Source organism: Mycteria americana, chromosome 20 (assembly GCF_035582795.1).
Source record: "Mycteria americana isolate JAX WOST 10 ecotype Jacksonville Zoo and Gardens chromosome 20, USCA_MyAme_1.0, whole genome shotgun sequence".
In the NCBI taxonomy this organism is placed as follows: domain Eukaryota; kingdom Metazoa; phylum Chordata; class Aves; order Ciconiiformes; family Ciconiidae; genus Mycteria; species Mycteria americana.
Window position 1 is genome coordinate 5,709,092 of NC_134384.1, and position 11,049 is coordinate 5,720,140.

The following is an 11,049-nucleotide window of genomic DNA, read 5'->3' on the forward strand; positions in this document are numbered from 1 at the left end:
TGGTTCAGTAACCCCAGCTCTGGGGAACACGGTGCTGCCGCGGGCAGCCTTCTGCCGCCTTACAGAGCAGAGTGCTGGAGGGGGGAAGAGAACAGCAAATCCAGCTCCCTGTTTTTCCCCTGCCAAAGGATATCCGAGAGCCAGGCAAGGACGAAACTCCTCCAATAGGGAGCAAATATAAGCAATATTTCCAAACCTAACCCAAAGTAACGCCCTGCATCCACCCCTTGTGTAACACCCTCTGGCTTTAAGTGTCTTACACAAGCCTTTACTCACTCCGTACTGAGCTGTGCCTAAGCCGGGATTGACAGAGAATCCTATTTAGGAAAACACCCTTGATGAAGAAAGCACGGAGCAGAGAGGTAATTTTGCATGGACGTTTCCAAGTGTAACGGGCACAGTAATGCGGGGAGCATCTCTGGGAGGGCTCCCGGGGCACTTCAGATCACTTGGTATAAAAGGGGAGCCTTGATTCAGCCCTGAGCATCTGAGCTGGCTGTGGTCGAGGATTACAAGAGCTGTTTTGATCAGGGGAAAAATTCTGTTTTTAGCACAGGCAGCAATTAAAATAGCTCGTGAATCTAAACACCTCGGGGAGCTGTCATAAAAGGAGGTAGAAAATCCATCTTCTGGACTCCTCTGCAGCCAGAGATGAGCCTGGAGAAAGCAGAGGAGAAGAGAGCTTAAGGTTCACCTGGTGAAAAAGGACGACCTGAGACATCGAGCCGGATACGCCAATTTGACCTCGAGATGGCCGAGGAGGACCTCCGGGGTTCGAGCACCCCTTTCTCGCTCTCCTTTTCGGGCAGTGGCTTTCTCGCCCTGTACCAGGTTGGGGTGGTGCAGTCCCTCCTGGAGCTGGCTCCCGAACTCCTCAAGTCTGCGTGCAAGGTCTACGGGTCGTCCGCCGGCTCGCTCATCGCCGCCGCCGTGGTGTGTGGCATCAGCCTCGGTAAGACACTTCTCGTCTAGATTTCCTTACTATAGATTTTTTATTTCAAAATAGAAATAGAGGAGCTACTGCCTTAAAGCACCAGTGGGGATGTGATACTGGTGTAACTCATATCACTCACAAGGCATAAAAGAAATCTGCAGATGTTGCCACTTTTGGCAGCCACTCTGGAGCAATTTTGGGTGGCGTAAGCTGAAAAAGCCAATTATTACTCTCTGTCGTGGTTTAAACCCGGTCGGCAACTAAGCACCACGCAGCCGCTCGCTCTCCAGGTGGGATGGGGGAAAGAATCGGAAAAAAAGTAAAACTTGTGGGTTGAGATAAAGACAGTTTAATAGGACAGCAGAGGAACAATAATAATAATAATAATAATAATAATAATAATAATAATAACAACAACAATAATAATAATAATGATAAAAGAATGTACAAAAGCAAGTGATGCACAATGCAACCGCTCACCCCCCACTGACCGACGCCCAGCCCGTCCCCGAGCAGCGGTCGCTGCCCCCCAGCCAACCCCCCCAGTTTCTATACTGCACACGACGCCCTATGGTATGGCATAGCCCTTTGGGCCAGTCGGGGTCAGCTGTCCTGGCTGTGCCCCCGCCCAGCTTCTTGCTGGCAGGGCATGGGAAGCTGGAAAGTCCTTGACCAGTGTAAGCACCGCTTAGCAACAACTAAACCAGCAGCGTGTCGTCGCATTATTCGCACCCTAAATCCAAACCACAGCGCCGTACCAGCTACTAGGAAGCAAATGAACTCTATGCCAGCTGAACCCAGGACACCGGCTGAATGTTGTCTCAGATGGCTGGGGAGATACTGCGTGGGTAAATCTGGACGTATCTGTATTCTATTGGCTCATTTTCCTGCTCCTGCTTGAAGGAGCAGGTCTCCTTCTCTTCTGCTACGAGGTCTAAGAAACGATGCGTCTAAGAAGCTGAGATGTGTCCCAAAGCAAGTCTACGTGGCTGCAGTGGGTGGCTATGCCCATGTAAAGTCCCCTTGTCCCTTATGGATCAGGTCATTTGGCATCCTTAGCTATGAAGGGACACGAGTGGCCGTCACATAGGTATCTAGGGAGCAGAGAGCCCTGTTTGCGTGTTGCTTTGGGTTATCCCACTCAACCTTCCCAGCACAAAGGGAGATGTGGCACAATTCCCGTTTCCAGACAGCGGAGCACCTTTCCTCTTGGCAAAAGCTCAAGGGCTCGTCAGCGGGACATGCCCAAGGGAACGGCAATCCCCGCTCCAGCCCAGGGCTGGGGTTTCTCTTATTGCTGCAAAAGAGGTTTTACTCTGAACTCTCTTAGGCAACGTGGAAACAGGCCCCCCTAGCAATAAGATCATCTATGTGCAGAATTAATTCAGAGCAGTTAATCTGCTTTTAATAATCACAACCTCCCATATATCCAACTAGTGTCCATGTGTAAACAACCGCACACAAGACTTGAGTCTTCGAAGGCTGATCCAAGCCCCACTTCAAGCAATGGGGACATTTAGGAGGAGTGGGGGTTTTAGGTCCAAATAATGACGGAGGAAGCAGGGAGGAAACAGGCAGTTCCTGAAAGCTCTGGTGGATGCTAGAACCACTCTGCTGGAGCTAAAAAAAATTCAAAACTTTGGCAAATACATTTAGACAAAGCAGAAAGGAACCTTTCTGCCCCTATGGGGGTGAACTTCTCTACGAATCAGCAAGGGCCCCAAAACTTTCCTCTCTGATTCCTCCTGCTGGTGTAATTGGATGGAGCTGGGGCTGTCCAGCAGGTGTAAATCAGTTTGGTAACTGCTCTTGCTGTGGGCACCAGTGCCGAAACGGGGGTCTGCTTCACTAGGGGTGGTAGGCACCATCCACTTAGAGGTGCTGAGATGATCTTGTGCCCAAAACATCTTCCCCAGGAGAAGAAAAGACCTTTTGGGTACTGATGACTCTGGTTGGGTTTCTAACAAGGAAAATGAATATGGCACAAACTCTGTCAAATTCACGTTGGGGAGGACTGGGGCAAAAAGAGGGTTAAAGGTGTGATGGGGTGTCCCATGGGGTGGCTGTGGTCGTGTACCCGGCCCCTGCCCTGACCCGGGCTGGGTGAGGAGCTCTGAGCTCTCCGAGCCAGGCTGTCCTCTGCCACCCCACCGGTCACCTCCTGGGCACATGCTTGTCACCAGCAAGCTGGCGCAGGCAGAGACAGTCACGGCATTGCATGCCAGGGTCATCCCTCGCTCGCCCCGAGTCAAAGCCCCGTCCAGAGCCAAAGCCCCCAAAGCTGGGGTCAGCTCTCACCTCCTACCCGGCAGCTTGCAGGCAGTTTTTCCATGTTCTCCCCCATTTCCAGGACACAGAGCAGCCAGACAGTGCCCGGCGGGTGCATCACCTGCCCGGGGTGTCTCCGGCTCTTTTGGCATCCCTGAGGACCCTGCATGAACCCACCGAGCATTAATCATCACGCCACATGGCCTGAACATCTGCTCAAACGTTTATAACCCTTCTTAATACCTGTGTTGCTCCAGTTGCCTTCGGGACACTCCATCTAATCCATCTGTCTGTCTGTGCTTTTAAATCAATCTCACGAGACAGCCCGGAAACCTTTGCCCCTACAAAGCCATGGTGCTAAGGCAAGCCCGTGGCTTCGTGCCGGTGCAGGGTCCTGGGAGCCCACCTGGGTGCAAGGATGGCTCTTTGCAGCACCGGGGAGCCAGATAAGCTTTTTGCTGCAAGAGTTTAGCCGCCCAAGGTAGGGTATTCCCCCAGGCGAGCTCCTCATTTCAGCAAAGGGACCAAGCTCCCTCCCCGGGATCAGACTGACCGTGGGCTTTGCTGCACCCCTCTTCCCCCCATCACTGTGCAGCCTTTAAAACCTGGTGTCTCCTGAGCCCTTGGCCAGGGCTCTGCAGCTCTGCTCCTTTAATCCAGCTTCTGGGACGTGCAGATGCATGTAATGACTATTAACACCGGCTGGGAGGTCACCGGGGGAGCTCAGGTGAGCGGGGAATCCCAGCACGGTGGAGCCAGGGTGCTTGGCTTGCAGGAAAGCCCTAAGCAGAGGAGGTGGGGGTCTGCCCCTCGTCCTCACCTTGGAGCCGTCCCCGCTCCTCCGTGAAGCCCGGGGCTGCCCTTGTGCAAAATCGCAGGTGGAAGGCGGGAACGTGTTGTGCGAGTCACAGTGGCACCGATAACTCCGTGTCTGCAGCTGCATTCCCCTTCCCCGGGGCTCTTTGGAGCCCTTCCCTAGTCCACAGCAGGCACATCTTGAGCACCCACCTGCAGTGCAGACGGGGATTTCACCAGTGAGGCCGTGCTCAGCAATATGATGTCCTTTGAGGACATCATGGGGGTGATCTCCCCCTTCCCGTCCTGCCCCGGTGTCCCCCGTTGTAGCAGCAGTATCGTCCTGGGGTCACGCACAGGGGCTGCAAGAGGCTTTATCTGTGAGGAGTGTTGAAAAACGGGATTAAAAATATAACTATTAGAGCAGCAGGGATATTGACTTTCTCTCTGTTTCCTCCCCCCCTCCTCTGTGTCAGATGACCTAAAGGAATTTTTCTTTGCCATGGCAAAGGAAGTCAGGAAAACCATCCTGGGCCCTCTCTCTCCCAAGTGCAGCTTGCTGGCGAATATCAAGACTGTTTTGCAGCAGATGCTACCAGAAGACTCCTACCAGCTGGCTTCGGGGCGGCTGCACATCTCTCTCACGCGGGTGGCGGATGGCCAAAACGTCATGGCCTCCGAGTTCAGCTCGAAAGAGGAGCTCATTCAGGTAAAGGGACCTTCCTCTGATGCCGTAGGAAGATGTCTACCTACCGCTTGGGGTGGAGGTACCCAAGCGTCGATGACTTTAACTGCGCTGTTTTCTACCCAAGATGGGGAGAGTGTCAGGAAGCTTTTCCAGAGCTGTGGTCCCACCCCAGTGAGCTCCATGAGGCTTGGAGGGAGGGAGGAAGATGTTATTGGTCCAGAATCAAGCAGGAATAAACCATGTTAAAAAAGCAGAAGGTTTGTTTCCAGCCTGAAAAAGCTGATGCCGACATGTTGGCCAGCTCTAATAAGTGCTAATGACTCTTTGCAAAGAGCTGTGTTAATGCTAACGTGACCTCTCAGCTTTCTGGACAGGTCTCTCCTCGGCCAAGTCCCATTGGCAGTAATTTTCCTCATTGCCTCAGCACTTTCCTGGGAGGAAAGAGCTGGACAAAGCGTCTGTGCTGCCAAAGAACAAGCAGCTGATTAACCAGTGAATTAGCTGCTGGGGAAAGAATCCCAGGGTAAAACCCTAACAGAGCTGACCATGAGGTCGTGGGCTCGCTTGTCCCAGGGAGACAGTAGAGGATGGCAAGTCCATGGAGATGCTGGAGTTCACCCCGTGGTGCCTGCCCTAGGTCAACCCAGGAGCCCGGGATGTGCATTCCCAGCTGATGAGATTGGTGGAAAATGGTTGCAAACGGCCCAGCAGTGGCTTTATCATTGATAAATCCCAGCAGAATGAAAATGCATTGTGAGGATGTCTTGGTTTTGTCCAAAAACCCGCAGATATGAAAAATGACCCCAAAGCTTCACCTTGCCACCGTCACAGGGCAGTGAAAGGGATATACAACTCTAATATTGCTGGCAGCTATAAAAATAAAGAATGAAGTGCTATGCCCTTCTCAAGAGAAGTGTTTCAACTTTGTTGAAATGAGATGTTTTCCCCTTCTTGAAACCTTTCTTCTTGACACAGTCAAGTGCAAAGCCCAGGTGGTGCCGACAGCCTGGCTCCAGACGATTTGTCAAGCCTGAATTTGCAGGCACCAGTCAACAGCTTTGTCCAGGAGAACTTTGACAGGAACATTTACTTCTGCAATCCCTCTCCTCCCCCAGGCTCTCCTCTGCAGCTGCTTTCTTCCTATCTACTGTGGATTCATCCCTCCATCCTACCGAGGTGTGGTGAGTGATATTTCCAATACAACATATGCTCCCAGCAGTATGTTCTTGGGTTTGAACTTTACATTCCCTTGAGCAGAGAGGGATATATATGTCTAGGCTTCTTCTTTAGTTAATGGAGGATGATAAAGCCTTTTAGCTTGTTCTTCATCCCATCCTAAGATGATAGCTGAGTGGAATTGCCATCTGGAGAGCCCTCTCCTGCTTTGCCTGGACAGAGCCTGGATGACTAGACCTTGCTTTGCAGATCTCCAAAGTGAGACGAGAGGATGCCCACACTCGGGACTTTGACACACAATCCAGTTATCCCGAGCAGGATCTGTCTGCAGTGCAGATGTCTCCATTAGCTCAGGTGCACACATGGATGGCTGAAACATCTCAAGTTCATGGGAGGATCCTCCCCCAGCCACGTGCCTATTCGTACTCTGTGAAACACCGCAGTGACATCAACAAATTTGGGCTGGCTTGCTGCTAACCCTCGGTGAAAGGGCAGCACAGCAGCGTGGTGGTGGAGCACGTGCAGACGGACCACGGAGCAGCCGATGGATGCATCGTGACCCGCTTGTGTGTCAAAGCCCACAAAGCCACGATACCAGATTTGCAGCTGGGATGGAGCTAGGATCTTTCCTTGGCTCTCATCGGGCTGCACTGATTGAGCCTATTTAGTCCTCGGACGTCAGGCCAGTCTCCAGCTTACCCCGGACTGTAGGGCTTGCCCGCAAAGTGCCTAAGTTTGCAGGACCCAGAGCTCAGCGGCGTTGCTGCGTGAGGCTCCTCTGCACCGTTATTTCACGAGCATTTAATTCGATCAGCTGCAGTCCTTGCAACCTCAAATCCCACTGAGGTGGGTGGTAAATTAAGATTCTTTTTGGAATAGAGCAAATGACATTTTCCTTGCCCAGTGAGTAATCCTCCAGGGATCTGCAGGCAATTATTAAATTCAGGAGCCCTACTGCTTGAGCTCAGGACTTGAAATTTATACGACACTGTAAATTCAGTGATGTTTGAATTGGCTAATGACTGCCAAAACAACTTTACAAAGCTTTGTGAATTAAAATAATTATCTTTCTATTTCAATAACTGCTGTGGATTACAGCACCTGGTCGAGGAGCCGGCTGGGTGCTGTAGGCAGGGCAGCAGAAGGAGCTGGCAAAGGCCGGGATAAAGAGCAAGGGGTGGGAAGAGATGCTGTTGCAAGTGGGAAGAGAGGACATACTGGGACTGGCTCGCGGCAGGAGATGTTGCCTTTGCAGATGCTTGCTTTCCTCTCGGTGACGCTGCCCTCACGTCCGCGCTGTAGCAATCCTCAAAGCAAACCCTCCCTCTGCTCTATCCCCTCAGCGATACGTTGATGGAGGATTCACCGGCCTGCAGCCTGTTTCCAGCTTGGAGGAAGCCGTGATCACTGTGTCCCCATTCACGGGAGAGCTCGATATCTGCCCGCGGGATTGTCCCGCTATCTTCTTCTGTTTCCAGATCTTCAACGGCAGCATTCAGATCTCGATAGAAAACCTCTGCAGGATTAGCTATGCTCTTTTTCCACCTAGCATCATGGTAAGCCCATCAGGTTGTCTTCCCAGCTGTGTTTTGGTTAAAATAAATTAGTGCCGGACTGCCTTCCCAAGCTTTTAAGGTTCAGGTCAATCTCCATCGTTAATTAATCAGATTTCAAGGGCAGTGCATTTTTTTGGTGGACACTGCTGATGGGTGGCCAACCTGGGACGGGGTCCACCTGCAAAGGTCTAGCGCTTTGGTGGTTGGAAACCAGCCTGTGCTTGTTGCCTTCCCAAATGAGCCATCCCCACCCTCCATGGTCAAACAGCCTTGGATAGCTCCTGCCAGTGCCTGGATGGAGGGCTCTTTAGTGACCTCAAGTGTTTCTCCTCGCAGGTCTTGAATGACATTTTCTCCCAAGGGTACCAGGACACTGCCCTTTTCCTGTACAGGAACAGTAAGTGTCACCCCCAGACCCGAAGCGCAGCCTAGAAGCGTGACCCGCTGCCCATCGGCATTGCATGACCCATGCAACCGGCCAAACACCAGCCCTTTCTTTCCCTGTCTCGCAGATGCCTTTGGCTTTAACTACTTTGACGGCAATTTCCGCTTCGCCAGCATGTGTGGGAAGAACGACTCTGCACAATGCAACAGGACGTTCACCGGCCTATGCAAAAGGGTACCGCAGTGTCTGGCTCCTTGCTTCCTGCCAGGTAGAGGATCTGGGGTACTGATCTTGGGTTCTGGGGGTGGCTGGGGCCACTGAGGGCTCCTGCAGTCTTTGAGAGGAGAAGTATTATATTTAAGACATTACTGAGGTATTTGTTATAGTAAATATTTCTAAATCTGCAGTAGCCATTCGCAAAGAGGCTTTTGTAAGAGCAGCTCAAGCTGGATCCTGGCCTGGGCTTCAGTACCTACAGGCTGAGCTGCAGCAGGAGTTGCTGGACAAGAGGAATGATTGCATTTATTGGGTTATTTCTAATTACTGGTCTTCTGTGTTGTCATTCATGGGCACAGGCTTGGCCATGTGGAGGAAGGAGCAGGTGACCGGACTGCAGGATCCCCTGTCAAAGGTCCTGTTGCAGCCATACAGGCTGCCAGCTTTTGTCAGGAAGGGGTAAGAACACCTCGCTAGAGGCATCGAAGCCGAGAGTGACGTAGAAACCAGTGGCTGTGCCTTCAGCGGCGGCGAGACACCCGAAGGGACGCGGTGCAAGATTAGCACGAGGCACGCAGGCATCCCTGCCAGCCCGGCGTCGGGGCGTGCAAGGGGCTGTAGCATCCTTCAGATGGCAGCTCCATGGGAAACACATGGGGCAGCGTCCGGGGCAGCGGGGGCTGGCGGCGAGTCCCTCATTTTCTATGGACCAGGGCAAGCTGACGCACATCTACTGCATAAATAAGCTTAGCGGCATCCCCTTCCTCCGCAGGAGGATTTGGCATTCCCCGAAGGCAAGCTCTCAGGGAGAGCGGGTTTGGCTAGCAGGAAAACCACAGGACTGCTTGGTTATGAAAAAGAGTATTACAGCGTGCCTTTACCATTAACACCCTCCCCCTTTTGCTGCATTTACCGGTCATTAAAATCTGCCTGTGTGTTTTTGCAGGCTGAAGAAGCTGTGGGGGCTGCTGGAAGGTATCAGCTCCATGGTAAAACGGTTCCAGAAGCTCCTCCAAGCCATGGTGCCTGGTTTGCCTAAGAGAGCCGTGGCCAGGAGGTGAGGTGCTCGGGGGATGCAAACCCTCAGCGGAGGGAGGGCAGGGTGCAGAGCAGGGAAACCCCAGGGGACCTCACCCATGGGTCACCGATGCTAAGCATGGCTAAAAATTCCAAATCTGGGGTACTCCACATTAAAAGTAGCTAATTTTTGTCCCCGTGATATTATTTATTTAGTGACATCTGAAAGCAGCTCTGAACTGGCTTAGTGCCGCTTCCCTGTGGCAACATATTCTTGTTCCAGAGCATTTATCTGCTGGGCTCGGTCCTAGCAGGACACGAGGAACGTACACCAAGATCCCGAGAGGCGTTTTGGCACTAAACTCTCAAGGATTCAAGGCATTTAACTTGTCACACATACAGCTTTTAAGCCACACCTCCCTAAAACCTGCTTGCAAGTTACTTCACGTGCAGCTGGTGAAGAGACTTGTACAGAATGATTTCATACTGCAGGCAGCCACACAAATCCTCAGCCGTGAAAAAGCCCTTCATTAGCAAATGTCCCTGGGGCTCCTTGTCCCTGTCGGATCATCGACCCTGACTCGAGTAACTGCCCGCTTGTTCTCTCAGGTAACCGTCCTGGATGGGCCCTAGGGATCTCGGACCCCATGCGATTCTGCTGCCCCGGGGAAGCAGTGGGCGACACCGGAGCTCATTTCACACAGCGGCACGGCTGCTGGTTTTTTATGGAGTATTTTGGGAGTGATTTTCTTCACCTGGGGAAACCGGCTGGTTCTGTTCCCGGTGCTGATGCTGCAGTCTCCCTGCCCAGGCCTGACCTGCTTTAACACGACAGCCGAACCGCAGGGTTTCGGCTGCGCAGGGGAGACTGAGCATCTTTACCTGCCTGCGTGTACAGCCCGGCTGCCGGTTTCCCTAGCCGCTCCACTTGCTCACCACCAGCAGCATCCCTCCCCCTGCTTTAATGCAGATTACAGGGCAGACATTTGCCAGGAAATGGCACATTTTCAGCGTTTGCCTCCCACTGAAAAACTTTCAGAGAGATTCATCAAACAGAAAACGGAGAGAGGGAGAAGCCTTAGGGAGCATCGCACTGGGCAGGAACTCATTTTTATCCAGTTTCCTGGAGTTACTTTACCAATTACCTATTCTTGAGCTTCGTACACCCTCGGAGGCCTGCTTCTCCTGACGGCGGAGGTAGGTGTACGTTTGGATCCCTCTGAATTCGCAGCTGTGGAGAAGGATGGAGAAACCTAAAGATTAACCTCCCTCTACTTCAAAGTATGACAGCCTTGCAGACTGCATCTCCTATTGCACCGGGAGAGCTGACATTTCACAAATACCATAGTTCTTTCCATGCGATTTTCTGTAACTCACTGCTACGAGCAGCGTATAGTCCAGGCAAACACACCTCGTGTCGCTGGTCCGTACGCAGAATGAATTGGCACTCTTATCATCCCAAATACAATTTGCACATCGGAGGCTGATGGATTGGCTGTACCCCAACTGTTTCCCCTGTTTGTTGGTTCCCGATGGGGAACAAACGGATCACAACAGCACAAGCTGTTTATTTGAGTAAACAGCTTCTTTAATCGCACAAAGGGAAACGGTACGGAGGGAAGTTTCATCCAAAGCGCCCTAGAGACTGCAGGCATGAATGTGGGGAATCGCTGAAGGCTGCGCTGATGCGAAGAGATTCAAAATTAACTATGAATGCTCAGTGAAAGATTAATACGGTATGTTCTGCTATCTCTGCTTGAAATCTATGACCTGGGAACATTTTCTCTGCAATGAGCTTGCTAAAAGGAACCTGGATGCTCTTTTGCATTGGATCCATTGAAACCCACTCCTGTCTCCCTTCCGTCCCGGATGGATTTACATCTCTCAACCCCTGCAGCCAAAGCCGGGCTGCTCAAAACCAGCTCGTGAACTGTGACTATGTTCCTGCCACAGGTCAGAGCGCAGAGACGCCCACGACTCCCTGGGTCATGGAGCAGGGCCTGGGGCAGGAGCA

The 11,049-nt window shown here is 52.1% G+C and overlaps 1 protein-coding gene across 1 annotated transcript; it reads left to right on the forward strand.

Moving 5' to 3' along the window:
- Positions 1–750: 750 nt before the first annotated feature.
- On the forward strand, positions 751–9,648 carry PNPLA1 (patatin like domain 1, omega-hydroxyceramide transacylase). The gene is made up of 9 exons (XM_075521701.1): positions 751–952; positions 4,474–4,706; positions 5,801–5,866; positions 7,205–7,417; positions 7,754–7,814; positions 7,930–8,036; positions 8,791–8,879; positions 8,965–9,075; positions 9,645–9,648. The coding sequence occupies exons 1-9, from the start codon at positions 751–753 to the stop codon at positions 9,646–9,648; spliced, it is 1,086 nt and encodes a 361-aa protein (XP_075377816.1).
- The last annotated feature ends 1,401 nt before the right edge of the window (positions 9,649–11,049 follow it).

Coding starts and splice junctions, on each gene's coding strand:
- PNPLA1 (XM_075521701.1), top strand. CDS start 751: ATGGCCGAGGAGGACCTCCGGGGTTCGAGCACCCCTTTCTCGCTCTCC. Junction 5,867..7,204: donor CTCCATCCTACCGAGGTGTG/GTGAGTGATATT, acceptor CTATCCCCTCAG/CGATACGTTGATGGAGGATT. Junction 7,418..7,753: donor TTTTTCCACCTAGCATCATG/GTAAGCCCATCA, acceptor TTCTCCTCGCAG/GTCTTGAATGACATTTTCTC.